Genomic DNA, 20934 nt, shown 5'->3' on the forward strand with positions numbered 1-20934 from the left:
AGTTTACATTTCAAATTCGTTTTTTTTTCAGGTAATTCTATAAAATAACGCAAAATGACAGTTCAGTGATGTCATCATTCATCTCAGTTCAGTTAATAGTATATGTGCAATGATTTGCAATCAAGTACTGGATCCGGGTGACTGCAGTGACCCTCTGATCTGGATACAGATTGGATCTGGTGGCTACGGTGACCTTGGAATAAGAGAGAAACAGACTAATATTAGCGTAGATGCCATTCTTCTAGCTATGTAGCAAGTATATCAGGAGTTATGGGAAGTGTACCAGGTTCTGGTTTACCTAATTAATGCAGCCTAAAAATCCTTTAACGTATTTGTATATAAGAAGCGTATTAGTGTGTTACATTTACATTTACATTTTATCCAAAGCGACTTACAAATGAGAACTTGATATGTGTTATGTGTAAGCCAGGTTAAAGAGTTATATTTAGATATATTTTTGAGATGGAAAAATGCAGTTTTACAAATGCTAGAAATCTGGCTTTTTAAGGAAAGATTGCTATCAAATAGCACACCTAGGTTCCTAACTGATGACGAAGAACTGACAGAGCAACCATCAAGTCTTAGACATCATACTAGCTTATTACATGCAGAGTTTTTAGGTTCTATAATTAACACCTCCGGGTTTTTTTTTTTTCAGAATTTAACAGTAAAAAATTACTTCTCATCCAGTTTTTTATATCGACTATGCATTCCGTTAGTTTTTCAAATGTATATGTTTCGCCTGACCACGAAGGAATATAGGGCTGAATATCAGCATAACAGTGAAAGCTAACACCGTGTTTCTTGATGATATCTCTCAAGGATAACATGTAAAGCATGAAGAGTAATGGCCCTAGTACTGAGCCTTGAGGTACTCCATACTGCACTTATAAATAACTTTGTCTTCTAAAGTTGCAAATAATATCAATTATGCAATTTGCTATAGTACCTTGTCAAACAATTTTTTATTATGATCATCAATAATAATAAATTGACTTATTTATTGAAATTATTTTATTTATTGAATATTTTAGCATATTAGTTTATACTGGCTCCATCTTAAAATGCAAGGTTTGACAAAAGGGATGGTTAATGCTGCAAACAAAAGTTTAACTTGCTGTAGCACACTACTGTAGGCATTTGCTGTCTAAGGAATGTTTGACAGAACGTTCAGACATTTGGGGTTGTGCATCTCACACTTCCTGTACATCTTCACTCCATCTAAGCTTTCTCTAGTGTGTGTTGCTGACTATATTGCCATGTTATGTGTATATGTGCAGTGTTGAATGACTTTCCCATGTCTGTGTCCTCCTTTGTTTTCAGGGAAGAGCTGCTCTGTGAAGTGTCCTAATGTGATGAATGAGGATGAAGACACTGAAGGTTTGACAGACGCGCGTTCTCTAGAGCAGCTGGGTCAAGCATCTGTCAGCTTCAGAGGAAACAAGACGACACAGATCCTCCCAGAGGGCAAGTATACAATTTCACAGCTCCTCTTCTTTGGTCGGAGATTTATTTATATGGTCAATTTATTTATTTTTTTAGTTTTTCTATGAAATATCAAACAGAAAAAAAAACTATATAACTGTTGTATTACTATTCTGCATAACAATAAATACATAAATTACTTATTATATGAAATTATATATATAAAAAAAAGGTTTTATGAACTAAAGGTTATCAGAATACATTTTACAAGAAAATACAATTTCAGTCTTTCTACTTCAGAATTTCATGTTGAATTCATTGTTACTTGCTGTTTATTTGTAAACAGTGTATACAATTCCTTTTTTTATATAAATTCCTATATTTTTTATTTTATAAATTGTTTTTATACTGTTGTAAGAAAAATATTGTTAACTTATACTATTTATTTTAGTTTTCTTGATGATTGTATGATTATTTTAATTTCTACTACTGAGTTTGCCATGAAAATAGCCTTTGCTTTATTGAATGAATGAATAAATGCATGAATACATAGATATTATATCATATATTCATATTGTAGTTCTTCAGTTCATGTTTAAAGTTCACAGATGTATTAATATTTATCAATATTATATTAACTAAATACTTTGAAAAAACTATTTCATAATTTTATTTCTACAGCAGTACTTCAAGTGTACAGTAATTATTTTAAGTAAAAGCAAGAAATAATAGGATTTGTCATGAGTCAATCTATAGCAATCATCTTGTGTAACTGTGCAGGCGGTCAGATTGTGATGTCCATGTCTGGAGGGCAGGAGCACGTGGAGAATGTTGTGGATTGGCCGTCTGTGGTCCAGCAGTTTTTAGCCCAGCGCAGACAGAGGGACAGATCACAGCTGGAGAGAGATGAATGAATGATGACCATTTCACCATGACAGATGAATTTGTACTGCCTATTAATATCAGACCAACCACCTGAGCCCACATCACTTCAGCTTCCTGAAGAACACCTTAGCATTAGCATATCACAGCATGTGCCTTTAGCTGATATCCATTCCTCGCTAGTCACTTTAATGAAGATGCCATTTACACTAGTGGTCCAAATTCTGGGGTCAGTAAGATTTGTGTTTGTGTGTGTGTGTGTGTGTGTGTGTGTGTGTGTGTGTGTGTTTGAAAGAAGTCTCTTCTGCTCACCAAGGTTGCATTCCTTTGATCAAAAATAATACAGCAGTAATATTGTGAAATATTAAAATTGAAAATAACTGTTTTCTAGAATTCAGTGTCAAATGATTCTTCAGAAATGTTGCTGCTCAACTATAGATATGTGCCAGTATTCAGTAATGTGATATATCATGGTAATGAATATGCAAGGTATTGTTATCATGGGCACTTCTAAATACTGTGAATAATTATATATTACAAATTATTCATAATTTCGAATGCATTAAGAATAATATTCCCATCAACTGGTCAAAATGCACAAAACCGCTGTATGCTCCTTGAAAGAGCATGTGTGCTCCGATGTACTGTAAACAAGCACGCATGAGAAGCACATGGGGAAACACGTGAGAGATGCGCAGAATGAAAGCACATTCTCTTTCTGACAGTTGATGGTGCTAAACTGCAGAAAATGACTCACAGATACACTTTAATCTGTGTAAAACTTTTAACTTTTTATATTTTTCGGTATTGCTTTAATGTATTTAAATGTTCCGATATTTTTGTTATAAGAAAAAAGTTGTTATACTGTATTATGATTTAAATTCAATTCAATTAAATACCGTGATAATACCATATACCGTGATAAAAGCATGAGCAATTAATCGCAACAGGAAAATTTGATACTGGCATATCCCTGCTCAACAAACATTTCTTAACATCTATGTTGAATACAGTTTTTGTGGAAACTGTGATTCATTTAATTTTTTCAGGATTCTTTGATGAATAGAAAGTTCAAAAGAAGAGTATTTGTTTGAAATAGAAATCTTTGGAACATTATAAATGCCTTTACTGTCACTTTTGATCAATTAAATGCATCCTTGCTGAATAGACGTATTGATTTGCTTAAAAAATCGTACAGACCCCAATCTTTTGAATGAACATTCTTATTATTGGATTTGAAGTATTTCTACTTGATATCTCTGACTTATGACCATAAATGTTTTATGGACTGATGCTAGAAAGATGACCGAATGTATTGACAATTGTTCTTTTTTTTTTTTTTTTTACAAATGAAATTAAATCCATATGTAAATGACACTTGCTAAATATAGGAACATGCTACATATAGCTTTATAATCACTGTGCACCATTATAGAAATTATACAAATGTGATTTAGGGCTCACAACTGGTTTTTGTTGAAGCTGCATCTCATGTAAGAATCACGATAGTTTAATTTCAAGCTCACAATTAGAACATTATGCTCAGATCTGTTCATTGCTGGAAACACTAATTAATGCTCATATTGCCAAAACATATCCAAATATTTCACTACTAACTTCATGTGCCTGACAGTTTAACTGTTGAAGACGCTGCCATTGAGGCTGTTTTTCCATGATATCACATCAAGCAAAAGTCTGAGCTTTCATGATTTGAATTTTAAGTTTTAATTATACTGTATCTGACATGATCTTGGCAAACATCCTACTGTTGTTTTTTAACTATTGTTGTTAACAAACTTAAATCATGTTTATTAGGTCTGCACTTTGACTGTCCTGAAAACCGGACCAAATTGTAAAGGTTACCGTACAGTTATTATTCTCACGTTTAACTCTATAAAATCTAGTGTATTCATGAATTTCTAAGGCCTCTAAATCATCAAGGTGATCAACACTTTGTTGAACAATATTCCATGCCTTCTGACTTTGACCTTTTTAGCAAAAGGATTTTTAGTCAAAACGTACAACATCCACCTTCAGCTCGTACACTTGTCTTTTTGCTGTCAAATCTTTACTCATTTTAAAAAGTAAACATTAGAACCTTCATATTGTTAGCAATATTTCAAGATGAACACTTACAAGACTAAAGCAACTTAGGTTTGCTTGATTATCCATATATCATTTATTAGAAATAAACGTGAAAAATATGATTCAAATATGATCATCAGGCTTTCGTTTAAAACAGCTCAAACATTCATGCGTCTGACGTCTCTGTCAGGTTTAACTTTGGACAGAGTGATGAGTGGAAAAATAAACATCTGTAACGTGGGGCTGTTTTTCACTTTTATGGATGTACATTTTTGGCTGTGTTTATGCTGAGACTGAGACAGTAACTCATTTGTCTTGCTTTAGGGAAAGTGTTTTTCTTAAAATAGAACCACATCCGGAAACTACATCACTGCCTACATAATAAAATATGTTTAATATTCTTTTAAGTTCTGTAATGCCTGTTAACAAACAATGTTATATATGATTTCTGTTATGTTGCAATAAAAAAAGTCTTTCAAAAAGTAAAAAAAAAAAAAAATGTGTTTATTTGTATAGTAATAAATGTACGTAAGGGCTGTATGACATTTTTTAATTCTGTACACAGTCTTTTTAACTTTTTAAGTATTTGACCAGTTTTTTTATCTTTTGATAAACTATCCTATAATGGTGGACATCACTCATTTGATGTAAATACATTTTTAATATATACTTAATTTTATGGTAAAATGTTAGTACATATTAAAGAAAATGAAATGTAATAGAAAATGTGGTGGTTTTAACATTTTTATTAATGATAAATCATCTTGCACAGTACATTTTTTCAAAAATATACAAAGCACATCTTTGGACACTTTTTTCATAATAATAATAATAATAATAATAATACATTTTATTTGTAATGCACTTTTCTTAAGCCCAAAGCGGTACAGTAATAAAGTAATAAATAAAATAAAACAAAACACCAAAAGCAATACAACAATTCATTAAAGACAGACAGTCTTGAATAAATGTGACTTAATCAACTTTTTAAAATCACCCAGCGTTGGTGCATTTCTGACGTCCAGAGGAAGTACATTCCTTAGCTTAGGGGCTTTATATGAAAAGGCTCTTTCCCCCATGGTCTTTAGCTTACATGATGGCTGGTGAAGTGAAAGAGAGTTAGTAGAGCGAAGAGAGCGTGATGGAATATAAGGACTGATGAGATCACAAAGATACTCAGGTGCAGTCCCATGAAGTGCCTTGTATGTTAAAATAAGAATTTTAAAATCAATTCTCGCATTTACAGGAAGCCAGTGTAATTGTGAAAGAACCGGTGTAATGTGTTCACGAGGAGAAGTACAAGTCAGTACACGAGCGGCAGAATTTTGTATATACTGAAGCTTGCTCAACGATTTAGCTGGAAGGCCAGAGAACGAGGCATTACAATAATCTAACCTAGTTGTTATGAAGGCATATATAAGCCTTTCTGTGTCTGCAAAAGAGAGAAAAGGTCTAAGTCGAGCTATATTTCTCAGGTGCAAAAATGCAGTTTTAGAGATGTGTTTTATGTGTGCTTCAAATGATAATTGTGGATCAAAAATGACACCAAGATTTCACACCTGTGAAGTGGGGATTACCGTACAGGAATCAACAATCAAACTGATCTGCTCGGCCTTACGAGTAGCTGCCACTTTACCAATCTGCATCAGTTCAGTTTTGGAGCCATTCAGCTTCAGGAAGTTGTTGTGCATCCAGATACTGATCTCTGCTAAACAACCACGCCAAGCTATTAATGAGCAATGGACATCAGGACTAGTGGTGATGTAAATCTGCGTATCATCCGCATAGCAGTGATACCCAAGACCATGTTTCCTAATGATCTGCCCAAGTGGAAGCATATAAATATTAAATAATATTGGAACCAATACTGAACCCTGAGGAACTCCCTGTCGAACAGGCACGGTATCTGATTTGTAGTTACCCAAGCCAACAAACTGGGCAAGATTTGTTAAATAAGACCGAAACCAATTGAGGACAGCTCCAGAAAGATCCAACCAATTTTCCAGCCTGTAAAGCAGAAGAGAGTGACATATAGTGTCAAAAGCAGCACTGAGGTCTAACAAGACCAAAATACTGCATGCACCTGAATCCGCCGTGATGAGAAGATAATTTACGACCCTAGTTAAAGCGGTTTCAGTACTATGCCCTCTTCTGAACCCAGAGTGAAAAGGTTCAAAGAGACTGTTCAGAGCTAGGTGATTATTTAACTGAACAGCCACAACACGCTCAAGAACTTTAGCCAAGAATGGGAGGAATTCATGTTCTTTATCGTCTGTCATCATTGTACGTTTAGTGTCATTGATACCTAATTATAACTTTTCTTAATATACTGAATTAGAAGTTAAGGGATTTTTTTCCTATATCTGTCTATATAGTATTTATTAATTCTTATTTAGTAGTTTTAGTTTTTTAGTTTTTTTAGTATTTTAACTGAAACTTTAAAATAAAATAAGTTAATAAAAATTGTATCTGATATCAGTGTCCATTTGTCTAATTTCAAGTAATTTAACTATTGTTAATAAGGCTGTCTGTCTTCAGATAAAGTTGAACATAATTTATGTTGTGTTGTGATGCAATCAAAATAGCGTAGTGTTTATTTGTATGCCACTGGGTAAATCAGTATTACCGAAAGGCTCCGTCTCCATCTGCGGTTGGAGCCGTGATGTGGCTGGTGTCTCCAGATAGTCCATATCCCAGCACCTCAGCATACACCCGTGCACCTCTCTGCTTGGCATGTTCATATTCCTCTTAAACGAGCACAGCTGCCCCTTCTCCCATCACAAACCCCTCTCTGTCTGGATGAAACGGGCACAAAGCGAGTCTGAGCTCTTAGTTCCAGTTGGTGCTGAGGGCTCGAGCACGAGTGAGCCTGGCAATGGATAGCAGACTGACGCAGGCCTCCGTCCCACTGGCGCGCATCACCTCGGCATCACAGTGAGCAATGGAATGGGCGGCATCGCCAACAGCATTTTACAGTCTTCCTCACTTCTCCAGCCAACGTAAAACCCTGTCTAGGATTAACCCATGCAAGGCTGTGGGTCCTGACGACATACCTGGACGTGTACTGAGAGACTGTGCCGAACAGCTGACAGATGACCGAACAGATATCTTCAATATCCTCGCTGAGCCAGGGAGTTGTCCCCAAAACACTCGATACGCTTCAGTTTGCATACCGTCCAAACCACTCTACAGATGAAGCAATTTCCTCCAGCCTCCACTTGGCTCTTACCGACCTAAAGAATAAAAACTCCTAAGTTAGAATGCCGTTCATCGACTTCAGCTCAGTATTCAACACAATAATTCCACAACAGCTCATCAACAAACCAAGCCTGCTGGGCATTAATAGTTCCCTCTGTAATTGGATCCTGGACTTTTTAACTGGAAGACCTCAGGCAGTCCATGTCGGCCACAACACCTCGAGTACTACCACACTGAGCACAGGTGTCCCACAAGGCTGTGTGCTCAGCCCACTGCTCTTTACACAGTGGCACAGCTTGCTGAATGGTGTGGCACTTATAACCTGTCCCTCAATGTGGAGAAGACAAAGGAGGTTGTGATGGACTTCAGGAAAAACTCTGTTGACCACCCCCACTGACCATCGACAGCTTGACTGTGGAGAATGTCAGCAGCACTATATTCCTGGGGGTGCACATCACATCACAGTCACTCTCCAAGAAGGCACAACAGTGCCTACACTTTCTCCACCGACTGAAAAGAGCAAGTCTCCCTCCACCCATCCTCACCACTTTCTACAGAGGAACCATAGAGAGTGTGATGACCAGCTGCATCACTGTCTGGCACAGGAACTGTAGTGCAGCAGACCGCAAGACCCTCCAACAGACAGTGAATACAGCTGCAAAGATCATTGGTGCCCCTCTGCCCTCCAGCCTGGACATATTCCTCACACGCAAAGCAAACAGTATCGTGAAGGACCCCTCCTATCCCTCCCACAGTCTTTTCCAGCTCTTTCCATCAGGAGGATGGTCCCGGAGCATCAGATCCTGCTCCAGACTGCTCAACAGCTTTTTCCCTCAGGCTGTGAGAGCCCTGAACTCAAATCACCCTGCCTTCCTCTGAAATCCCACATGAACCTCCTACCTACTGTAACATGGACCATCCCACCTTCTCCACCCCCAAGCATCCCCCAACCTTACCAGTTCACATAAAAACTGTCTGAAACATTGTGTGTGTGTGTGAAATTCAAATCATGTTTGTGCAATTCTCCTCTATGTGCATATAGACACTTTTCACTGTTCCCCAGTGTAGACATATATAAATATAGTATATTTATAGTCAAAATCTGTCAGTAGGTTAGCTGTGTATAAGTTTGTACTTTTTTACTTCACTGTTGTATGTCTGTATTTATGTAGCACCGTGGTCCTGTGAGACATGACATTTTCATTCCACTCTATGTCCACATGTAGCGGAATGACAATAAAGCTCAACTTGAACTTGAACTTGAAATAATATCTAGTAGATTAAATCTGAAACCAAAACTTCAACAGATCTCTAAATGTTGTTTTGCAACATGAAGAATTTATAAAAAATTAGAACATTATATATGTATAGATTTAAGCTCATCAAATAGTTAAATATAAAAATTATGCTAAGACAATACAGTTCACATTAAATAAATAAAATGACCATATCTTAATTATATAACACTTTTAAACTTTATATATATCAAATATCAAATTTAACTTTATATATATACATACCAAATTAAGCATTGTATTTGCATAACATTGTATGTATATAAAATACTTAAATAGGTTTAGATATAATATATGACAATATAATAGCATGTCATATTGGCTTAGATTTTCATGCACAAATTTCCATCTGCCTACTTCATTAACTTAAATAACTTACATTTCACACAGAATTATAACTAAAAAGTAATTAAACTCAAAGACGTACTTGTTGTATTCACGGTGGATTCAGCTGCGACTGAAGTAAACAGACCAGATACAGACAGTGCTGACTTCAAGGAGCGGGTTCGTGAATCTTTTGTTTATGTGTGTGACATTGAGCTAGCAGGAAACAACAAATTAATTAAGTTTATGTAAAAAAAAAAACACGGGTTGTTTACTGTGCCCAATATCAGGACATTGGATCGCTTGTTGGGTTATTCTTAACATTTATTGGGTTATTTCTATATTTTGGGTAAATAATAATAATAATAATAATAATTTCAATGGACAGAAGATACAATAACAATATAGGCTACATATAGATATACATTTATAGTTATATAGGCTATGTCAGAAAACACGCGATAGACTTACCATGCCACACCAAACAAACACGATGTGCTCAAACGAAAACACCTTTCCATACAGATGGACCTGATTTTACCCGAAAAATCGAGATTAACTAATTATATTTTAGCACTTAAAAGCTGACGTTGATTCTGAGGTAAATGACAACAACTGCAGTAAAACGAGGATTGAAAGTACAGCTGAATCCCTGATTTCAGCAGCGTGAGTCTCTTCTCTGTGAGATTTTTTCAATGGTCTTTTTTTTTTCTTCTTCTTTTTTTTTTTTGGAATCCAGGGTAAACAGGAGGAACTCAAGGCGGAGTTTGCCAACTTTAACCCGCCGCAGACAGTCGGAGAAATGCGCGCTTTATATCTCTTACCAAGAGGAAGGAACCGCTAGATCCGCCCCTGCCCAGTGCAGATCCGCCTGGGTCTTGTCTTTTAAATAAAGGTGCTTTTGTTATGATGATCACAGACCCGTGTAGTTTGATTTCTGAGAGGTTATTTTGTGGTCTTATATGATGACAGAGAGCTCTTGTGTATCCGGGAGCCCTCAGCCCTTGATGTCTCTGGCCCTCAGCGGAGAATGGACTGCACTGGAACAGAAACTCAAGACACTGGAGAAAGAAGATCCAGAGATCTTCCAAATTGACGAGGTGAGATGCACTGCAGGTGCTTTTTATTGCATGTTTAAAAATAGACTTCAGTTATGAAAAAAAATATAGAGAGATTTATGTTTGAATTCATAATCATTTATTATGACTGTGCCATAAAAAGTTTTAGAGTACGGTATTAGGAACTAGCACTTGGAGTAAAAAGTAAATAAATATAAATAATTCAAATGAACTATATATTAATTAAAATACATTAAATATTATATTTTTTTGTTATTTTAATAAATGTTTATTGTGTGTATAAATTGAAACTAGACTAATTGAACTATATTAAATTAATAAAGTTTATTCTATGTGTATGTTTATTTATATTTGTGTGTTTAATAAAATGTGTATTAATAAAATGAACGTCACTAATTTATTTAATATATTTTAACTAGTTTATATATTAGTCTTTAAAATTCAAATAGAGGAAAAGTACTGTTATTAACTGAATTTTTAACATATATTAAATGCATTATATATGAATAATTAAAATTAAACAAATTAAAATATATTAAATTCATAAGTGTTGATTGTGTTTATGTGTATATTTACATACACGCATATGTTTAGTAATTTTCTAATGTTTTAATTGTTTGTCTAACTCTAATAATTTAATTAAAACGAATGTGTACTTTCTCTACTTTGTACCTTGTCACAAACATAATGGATCTGTTATGTGTTTTTAGCAAATAGTAAAAATAATAATTATTATATTATTTTATTTTATGTTCTTAAAATCATCACAGTTCTGTGCTCATGCAGTGTTCAAGATGCTATATTAAAAATATATATATATTTTGTATCTGTATGTTCAAGCTGTTTAAACTGATTTCCCTTTTGTGTTATCCAAACACTTCAGCTCTGAATATAAGCACAATTCTGAATCATTTCTCTCTGCAGTGAAATATTGACTATGTTCCCTTGTTCCCCCACAGGAGTCTGGATTGAGTCTCCTGATGGTCGCGGTGCGAGAGAGCCATCAGTCTATCATTGAAAGGTTGCTGGAACTGGGGGTCAATCCAAGTGACAAAACAAAGGTAGGAGTTTCCCATCGTCTGGAATCATGTCTTAAAACCAGCACTCGCCACTTAATGCAGATGATATTCATTAGTAGCAGGCAATTAAGCTTTTAATGAAAATGGTTCAGTGGTTTAAATAAGACTAGATTATCTGAAGCAAAGCTTCTAGGTTGTTTGCTATTTGATAAAATCGCCCTAAAAAAATCACATTTTTTAAAAGTGTCCTTACCCTCAGGCCGTCTAAGATATAGAAGAGTTTCTTTCTTTGTCTGAACAGATTTGGGAAAATGTTGCATGCCATCACTTTCTCATCAATGGATGCTCTGCAGTGAATGGGTGCCGTCAGAATGAGAGTCCAAATAGCTGATAAAAACATCACAATAATTCACAAGTAATCCACATCACTACAGTCCATCAGTTAACATCTGGAGAAGCAAAAAAAAAAAAAAAAAAAAATGCATGTTTGTAAGAAACAAATAATTAACTTTAAACTGTTGCGTCTGGCTAAAATGCGAGTCAACTATCTAGAATCTTGATTTCTCCAGTGAAATGGTCCTCTTCAGGATAAAGATCTGCACAGATAAAGCATTGTTTACAAGGAAAACAGTCCAAAATAATTCTAAACAAATATATTGATGGATTTTGATGAGAGACAACAGCAGATTTAGTTTTTATTTTAATTGGAGGAAGCAGGGCAGCATTAAGACTATAAGGGGCCCCTGGGCTTTACCTCTTGAGTGGCCCTTCCACTCAAATAAGGACTGCTCGATTGCTCGAGGCTAGTGTGAATGATGCTCGGGACAGCAGACGGAGCGGTCACTTAGGGTGTGCGTTATGTAGTCTATGATATCCTAATTGTTGATTTAACGATCTGATATTATCGAGTATGCATCTCACTTTACAAAAAAACAAAGAAAAAAAAAACACCCATTCTGTGCACGCATGCACTACGTGACGTAGTCTAGTAGGTTAGACTTGAACACGTGATTTAATCTTAATGCCTCAGAATTAAAATATGCCCCTGTATATATTTCATAGCAGTTGAGTATACTTAGATGTTCTTAAGATTATCGTAGGAAGTACTAAAGAAGAATTTTAGTAGCTATATAAAATAAAGAAACTAAAGAGGATAAAGTGCACAAAAATATAGAACTTTAAGTACATGGTAGTGAATGATGGCGTGTTGATCCAAAATGAGTGGGTGCCTGCGGTTGCCCGCGGTTACGAGTCATCCAAAAATATTTGTAATGATATTCGGGTCAGGGTTAGTCAGGTCCTTTGAAATAAAAATGGAAATTAAACCCTTGTCATTGATATATTTTTGAAATACATATGCCTACACTTTATTGGCTGAATAACTGACGCGAAGATGACGCACGGGCTAAGTCAACAGGTAGAGATGGAGGCGGCAAAGAAGACTGCATGGGGAGCAACAGCGCTGTTTTTGGTAAAACATGATTATGACGACTTCATTAAGTTTTGTTTTATAGAAAACTCTTTTTAAAAGATTTTCGTTTCGTATAAATTGTATCTTAATTTTGATCAATGTTTTATCAGTCAGTTGCCCGTATTTAATAAATAAGAAGCAAATATATAGCCTAGCAGACAATGTAATAAGCTCGTTGAGCGAGACCCCACGGAATGATCGAGCAGATCGGGATATTCAGAAATGCGCTCTCCGCTCACCAGCTCTGATCGGAACAAACCCGAACCTCAATGTCTGCGGATCTTGCAGAAACATACAAATAGACATAGCCAGACTATTTTAGTACAAATTATGAGCTTACTGACGATTTATTTATGATTCTTGACAAAATTATAATATTTTAAGTTGTGTTGTGTGTGTTTTTTTTTTTTGTTGTTGTTGTTTTTTTGCCTTGTTAGCCCAATGACGCTTCGATGAGCATTCAGGAAACGGGTCGGGTACAATATTTTATTTTTATTTTTTTGCGGTCCTAGTTGCGGGCGGGTTAGTTGAAAACGTTGGTATCACTGAGTTCATTATTTTGATAGACTTTCATATCTACTGCTGCCAGCCTGCTAGAATAACCTGTAAATTGCGGTGATTCCCTTTCCCCTTCACCATTATCTGCATCTTCATCTTTCCCTGGGCCTGCGTTAAAATATGATGTTAGTTTCGGATTTTTTTTTTTACAAACTGGTCGACGTTCTACTTTATCTTGTGCTGTTTTTCTTTTTTGCGAACCACTTTCATATTTACGAGACAATTTTGTTACATTAGATTAGCTATTAGATTAGTTATTGTCATCATTAGAATATGCGGCAATTATCTTATAAAGAATTCAACGTAAGTTATGTAACGTGAGTTCGATACAGGCCAATAACCGAATGCTTTCAGACAATGATTAATTTTTTTGGATTTCAGACAATTAATGATTGCAGGGTTCATTGAGTGAAAGAGGGTTTGACTGACACTTCTCGAGCAGGACTTGAAACGAGACTTGCGCGGGAGGGATTTTTCCGTGCCGCTCCCGCAAAGTTTTCTCCCGCTCCCGCAAAAATATATTTTATTTTCGTCCCGCTCTGGCCACGCAAAATCCCGCGGGTAAACGTATAGTAGTTTTTGCATATTCTGCCTGCTATTCTGATATTTTTTCACTAGCTCCCCTGTTGAATATACATTTAAAAAAGAAACGAAAAATAAACAAATGTTTCATTTTATTTGCGTTTAATTAAACGGATGAACATGAACAAGGAACTTAGAACATAGAAATAAAGAAATATAGATAAAAATATACCTAGAATAATTAGGCTATATAGCCTATAAATTATATAATAATAATAATAAACCTGGATTTATTTATGGACCTTTAAATATCTAGCTATTTCGCAATCGAATTACACGTCGCTGTCTATGGTATCATCAGCATCCTCTCATTTCGCAAAGTCAATTTTACTTTATTTTATTATAAATAAAGGTTTATTTGTTTAAAGTTATTTTATTTTGTTAGATATTTCCACTTTGGGGGAATCCCGCAAATAATTTTATTTTCCCGCAACCCGCACACAATAATATCTTGCCGCCCGCTTCCGCATTCACCCATCAAATATTGTCCTGCGCCGCACTCGGTGGCGCTGGGTAGTGCAGATCTCTACTTGCAACGCCCGCACGTGCATTCAAAGCAAAGCGATAATAAAGCGTAATTTTAAAGGGACAGCCAACAAATTATAAAATCCGATTACAATATTTTCCGGAATCATCGGAAGCCCGTGCATTAATGCGGCCCAGGGAGGAAGTGTTACTACGGATTATGGACTGGTATTTTAGCCGGACGCAACAGTTTGAAGTTAAAAACATCTTAATGGTGGATTTGTTTCTTACAAATGGGCATCTTTTTGCTTCTTCAGATGTTAACTGATGGATTGGAGTGGTGTCGATTACTTGTGGATTATCAACTGTTTGGACTTTGATTCTAACGGCACCCATTCATTGCAGAGGATTCATTGATGAGGGAGTGATGCAATGCTACATTGCCCGAAATATGTACTGATGAACATCTACATCTACGTCTTTGATGGCCTGAGGGTGATGAAAATTTAAGCAATTATTCATTTTATGGGTGAACTTTTCCTATTCCTCATTTTAGGTCTTTGCTCAAATCACAGTTTATGATCTTATAAACTTTTTATGCAGTCATGAAATCTGACACATAAAGCTTGTAATGTTTTAGAGGTATTACAGTACGTAGGTTTCTATATCTGAGTTTGCTGAGCAGTGGATGCCTCAGAGAGTAATTGTCTGTGGGTGTTTAAAAGTGTAGCTCGGATCAACTGTGAGCAATAGGTTGTATCAGACAGGAAAAATAAAGAGATGATGAAACTTGTGAGTGAGTGGGCGAGAGAGTTTAAAAGGAAATCTGTCCGCTTGTTCAACATGTGCTGCTCTTCCAAAAACATCAGCTTTTTCATATATGTGACCCTGGAGCACAAACCCAGTTTTAAGTTACTGGGGTACAGTTTTAGAAAAAGCCAAAAAAAAAAAAAAAACATTGTATGGGCCAAAATTACAGATTTTTCTTTTATGCCAAAAATTATGGACATTTTCTACCATAAATGTATAAAAACGTAATTTTTGATTGGTAATATGCATTGGTAAGAATTTATTTGGACAACTTTAAAGGTGATTTTCTCAATATTTAGATTTTTTTTTTTTTTTTTTGCACCTTCAGATTCCAGATATTCAAATAGCTGTATCTCAACTAAATATTGTCCGATCCTAACAAACCATACATCAATGGCAATCTTATTTAAAAATTTACTTAAGACTGGTTTTGTGGTTCAATGTTCATATAGAAATGAATAATTTTATTCAGCTAGGATGCATTAAATTGATCAAAAACAACAGTAACAACATTTATGGAAGCTGTTCTTTTGAACTTTTTAATGAAAGAATCCTGAACAAAATTTAATACATCAGGGTTTTCTCAAAAATATGAAGAAGCACAACTGTTTTCAACATTGATTCAACTGATTAAAATGATTTGCGATCCCCAAACTGATCGACTCAAATGATTAGCGAACCCACTCCTAACTCCCGAACTGATTAAAATGATTCGCGATCCCTCTACGAACTCCCGAATTGATTCAAATGATTCGCGATCCCCAAACGGACTTAAATGATTCGCGAACCCGCTTTGAACTCCCAAACTGACTCAAATGATTCAGGAACCCGCTGTGAACTCCCGATCTGACTCAAATGATTCGCGAACCCGCTCCGAACTCCTGAACTGATACAAATTATTTGCGACCCCCAAACTGATCGACTCAAATGATTCGCGAACCCGCTCCGAACTGATTCAAATGATTCGCGATCCCGCTACGAACTCCCGAACTGATTCAAATGATTTGCGATCCCCAAACGGACTCAAATGATTCGCGAACCCTCTTTGAACTCCCGAACTGACTCAAATGATTCGCGAACCCGCTCCGAACTCCCGAACTGATTCAAATGATTCGCGATCCCCAAACAGACTCAAATGATTCGCGAACCCGCTCCGAATTCACGAATTGATTCAAATGATTTGCGATCCCCAAACTGACTCAAATGATTCGCGAACCCGCTCCGAACTTCCGAACTGATTCAAATGATTCGCGATCCCCAAACTGACTCAAATGATTCGCGAACCCGCTCCGAACTCCCGAACTGACTCAAATGTGATGATGAATCAGAGTGCAGAATCTGTGAGATATTACTGTGAAGTATTGCAGTGCTGTGAATGTGAGTGTCACAGTGAGAACTCGGTTAGTTTCATTCTTGTTGGGTGTCTTTACGTGTTGCTCCTCATCTGTGGTGCGTTTTACAAGCTGTATTTCTGCATATACAAACATTTTTCACTCAGAAATTGCTAGTAAATTTCACAAAAAAATACAAAGAAATGGAAAGTAATACATTTAATTAAATATAAAAAAAATTATATTATTTTCTTGCCAAATGTATTTCAGTAATGTTTGTTTATTTACAACTTTCTAAAAAAGTACAGTGTAGGACAATAATAATTAGCTTTTTTAAGTTTAATCAAATGAACTCATAAAACATTTATTAGTCTTAAAATTTAATTAAAAAAAATCTATTATTATTTTTATTTTTTTGGCAAACAGAGTGTCCAACAACTGAGGTTAGCTGTTATTTTAAAACATGGAGGAAAAAAAAACTGTGCATATTTCTTAAAAAAAATAAATAATAATAATAATAATAATAATAATAATAAGAAGAAGAAGAAGAAGAAGAAAATTATTATTATTGTTATGCATATCCAAAAAGTATCATGCACTGAAGAAAATTTGGTGTAGCATTTAATTTAAATATATTTTTTAATCAGGAATTGCTAGTTTCACAAATAATTATAAAGAAATGGTTAGTTTTAACTAAATGTTCAGCACATTTAATTAAATTTGACATTTTGAAGTAAGAAAGCTGAAATATTATTTACTTGTAAAATGTATTTCAATTATCTTTGTTCAATTTACAATTTAAAAAAAAGAAGAGAAAAAAAAACAATTTCACCATATAATCAATAATTAATACATTTTTTAATTATATTTCTGTGTAAAGTTGCTATAATGTCGTGGGTGAATAGTGAGTGATTTCTAGCTGTTTTTGTAGCATTGTTTGGCTGAAATGTTGTTTCCACTCAGCATCTTTTTTGTATTTGTGTTTTGACACTTCACTGAGCTGCATTTTAATTTTATGTTGTTTTGTTTCGTAGCTCATTGGTGCCTTTTAGCGTCCATAACTTTTGTTTCAGGGGACAAGTCTGTACTCAAGGTTCTCCAAAGCCCTTGAGGTTTGAATTCAGCCTAGCTCCTGTTTCCCATTGCATGTATGGAATTACCCTATAGATTTCTGCTGATGTAAATACTCGTTTTGGACATTGTGTGGTGAACGAAGCTTGAATCAATCACTCTTGGGATGAGGGATATTTCAGTCCCTTGCCAATTATCTATCAAACCCGATTGGTTAGAAATGTGGAGAAGTTTAGTAGAGAAAACCTCAATGGTACTAAAAGCAATTCACTAAAATATCCTCTGCATTATATCCATATTAGGGATAAATCAGCTGTAATAATTTGGAAGTCCCAGAAATGAATGAAGTGGTGTGAGGTTCTTTGGTGCAGGTGCATCCATGATTGCCCTGACCTTTACATGTGAATTATGAAGACCCTGAGCATCAATGATATGCCACAAGTACTCCATTGAGTCTTTAAAGAACTAACACTTCTCACGCAGAACACATAGCCCAAATTCATCCAGATGAGTAAGGACTGCATCCACATTTTTCTAGGTAGCAGTGCACGTTAGAGAGGCCTTGTCAAATCTGATCCATTGCCCTTTGGAAAATTGCAGGTGCCGATGCAATCCCAAAAGGTAATTTATAGGCACTTAGGTGAGCTTTCCCACACGGGCACTTGTAGATATGCATTTGAAAAATCTAACTTAGTGAAGTACTGTCCCCCTGCTAATGATGTGAATAAATCCTCTATTTGTGGATTCACTGTTAGCTTAAAATCTCCACAAATCCTCACATCCCTGTTCCTTTTAACTATGGGCACAATCAGTGTGGCCCAATCACATGTCATGTCACAGGGGAGATGACCCCCAGCTCCAATAGTCGATTTATATCGGCCTCTACTTTTGGCTTCATAGCATAGGGGACATTGCACACTTGGCAAAATCGTGGATGAGACTGTGGCCTTAGGGACACTGTGGCTTCAATACCTTTTAACAAGCCCAATCCTTTCCTGAAATTATCTTTTGTGTTTTGATAGCACTCTCTCAAGTGCATCCTTTTACACACTCTTAATTTCACGCCAATTCAACCTGATTTTCTTGAGCCACTCTCTGCCGAGTAGAGGTGGGGCACTTCCTTCCACGACATAAATTGGTCATTTAGCTTTTTGTATGTTCATTTTCACTTTAACTTCGATAACCCCTACTGGAGACAACACTTCTCCTGTATATGTTTTCAGGATCACATCAGTTGTGCACAGTGGTTTATGAGCTAATTGTGCAGTGTTAAGTTCTCTTGAAATTAGAGAGATAGCCACTACCGTGTCTAATTACATTTCCATAATTTCTCCTTCTACCTTTGTTTTAAGATGAATGTGGGACAATTCCTCCTTTTTAGTCATCAAATGCAGTGCAAGATCCGTATCTGTAGTGTCGTCACTAGATGAGTCCTTCACATCCATCTGAAGCACTTTCTTTTTCTGCTGGAAATATTTCACCCTATTTGACTTGGCCTTACTACATTCAGTCATGTGTTTCCCTTTAATTCTGCACACTATGGAAATGTGGCCTTTTTTTACCACAATTGTGGCACTGTTGCTCTTTGAAATAACAGTCTTTCTCGTTATGGTTTGTTCTTCCAAAACGGTAGCATTTATTTCCTCCTTTTACTTTCAAGGACAGTGTATGCACTTTCAAAGAGCTACTTAACATTTGAGATTCCCTCACAGCTGTTTCCACAGACACTGCAATCTCCACTGCCTTTTGAAACATGAGAGTTGGTTTTGTCAATAGCTGCTTCTGTACAGACTCCGTTTTCAGCCAAAACACAAAGCGATCATGCAGCGCGTTTTGCAAATGCATCCCAAATTTGCCGTGTTCACTCAGGTTTTTCAGAACTGCGACATACTGTGCTACTGTCTCGGTTTCATGCTGACTGCGGTTATGAAATCTAAATCATCGGGTTCGGTGAGAAATGGTCTTTCGAAACAGTCACAATATCATCACATGTCTTCGCACCGGCTTATCAGTGGTGATCAAGCTCTGCGGCAGTCCATTTGTAGATGAACTAACCAACACCGTGACTCATTTCTCATCTGCAATATCGCTTGCAAAAACAAATTTGTCAAACCTTTCTATGTGTGTAGCCTGCTGTTCAGCTGACTCATCAAAGACATCCATATGGCCAATAAACACAGCCATTTCATTGGGAATTGTTCTACAAGTTCACTACATACATCCAATCAAATAATACAATAGCCAGACAAATCAGGCATTCGGAAAAAGAAAAAAAACAATCCTCATCAGCAATATGTTATATTTTTCATTTGGCAGATGCTTTAATCCAAAGCAACTTATACTTTTTATTTTTTACCTAACATGTGTTCTCTGGGAATTCAACCCGCAACCTTTTTGCGCTGCTAAAGCAATTCTCTACCACTGAGGCACAGATCTTATCTGTTATATAACATGAAATACACTTAGACGAGTGCCAACTCACTTCTAATTTACTTAAAACTCTGAAATCTTTTTTTCATTGATAACATAACATACACACAGGGGTGATCTTAAGAGCCTCCTGGTGCGCTGAAACATTAAGTGCATACATCACATTTCTCTCACATCCAAAAACACACTTAGTTAGTGACATTGTTGATTTCGTGGTCTACAATCAAAATGATAATTCCCTCTCGAGCAAGTCCTGTGCAGTGCTGCCGATCGAATCACATTTAAAATGCCCATACAAGGAATTCCACCCATTATGACGTCATGAAGAGCTGTACTGGCACAGAAATACATCCAACTCATTTTTATTTAACTTTGGCCGAAACTTTAGCAGGAGAATCCAACCTTTTTAACTCTGTAAATAAGTCAGAATGCATAAAATAGCATTAGACCCTCCTCCCCTTTTAAAAATATATTTCAATATAATGCATCACTGGTAAATAAAAGTATAAATTTCTGTAAAAAAAAATAAAAATCTTACTGATCCCAAACTTTTGAAATGTGTGTGTTTGTGTGTGTGTGTGTGTGTATATATACATATATATATATATATATATATATATATATATATATATATATATATATATATATATATATATACAGTATATATATATATTAACATTTCTCTCTTGACATGATGGCTATCCCGCTGGAGTGTCTGTCGAGCTGCGCATGTGCGCATGTTACCATTGCATTTGATTTTCTCTTCCTTTTATCAAAAGCACTCATAACCCTCAAACACTCCTAACTTTAGATAGATTAAGTTTGGTCAAAAGTTTGGGATCGATAAGATTTTTAAATGTTGTTTGAAAGTCTCTTCTGCTCACCAAAAATTGTGAAATATTATTTACA

The 20934-nt window shown here is 35.8% G+C and overlaps 3 protein-coding genes across 8 annotated transcripts in view; 2 read left to right on the top strand and 1 right to left on the bottom strand.

Annotated features, from left to right (window-relative positions):
• The window catches only part of LOC127935305 (serine/threonine-protein phosphatase 6 regulatory ankyrin repeat subunit B-like), a 64022-nt gene extending 60355 nt beyond the window's left edge, over positions 1-3667 (top strand). The window contains exons 28-29 of one of the 2 annotated variants that reach the window (XM_052533049.1): positions 1324-1380; positions 2206-3667. In XM_052533049.1, the coding sequence (XP_052389009.1) occupies positions 1324-1380; positions 2206-2339 (191 nt within the window). In that variant the 3' untranslated portion in view covers positions 2340-3667. Of the gene's footprint in view, positions 1-1323; positions 1468-2205 lie in introns of both variants that reach the window. The other variant, XM_052533048.1, reaches the window with a different exon arrangement.
• The window catches only part of LOC127935318 (60S acidic ribosomal protein P1-like), a 568794-nt gene that overhangs the window by 238661 nt on the left and 309199 nt on the right, over positions 1-20934 (bottom strand). The gene's annotated exons all lie outside the window — the stretch shown is intronic.
• The window catches only part of LOC127935306 (serine/threonine-protein phosphatase 6 regulatory ankyrin repeat subunit B-like), a 69459-nt gene continuing 58636 nt past the window's right edge, over positions 10112-20934 (top strand). For both annotated transcript variants that reach the window (XM_052533050.1, XM_052533051.1), the window contains exons 1-2: positions 10112-10309; positions 11248-11349. In XM_052533050.1, coding sequence (XP_052389010.1) covers positions 10172-10309; positions 11248-11349 — 240 coding nt within the window. In that variant the 5' untranslated portion in view covers positions 10112-10171. The remainder of the gene's footprint in view (positions 10310-11247; positions 11350-20934) is intronic.

The sequence above is a fragment of the Carassius gibelio genome, chromosome A19 (assembly GCF_023724105.1).
Source record: "Carassius gibelio isolate Cgi1373 ecotype wild population from Czech Republic chromosome A19, carGib1.2-hapl.c, whole genome shotgun sequence".
NCBI lineage: Eukaryota > Metazoa > Chordata > Actinopteri > Cypriniformes > Cyprinidae > Carassius > Carassius gibelio.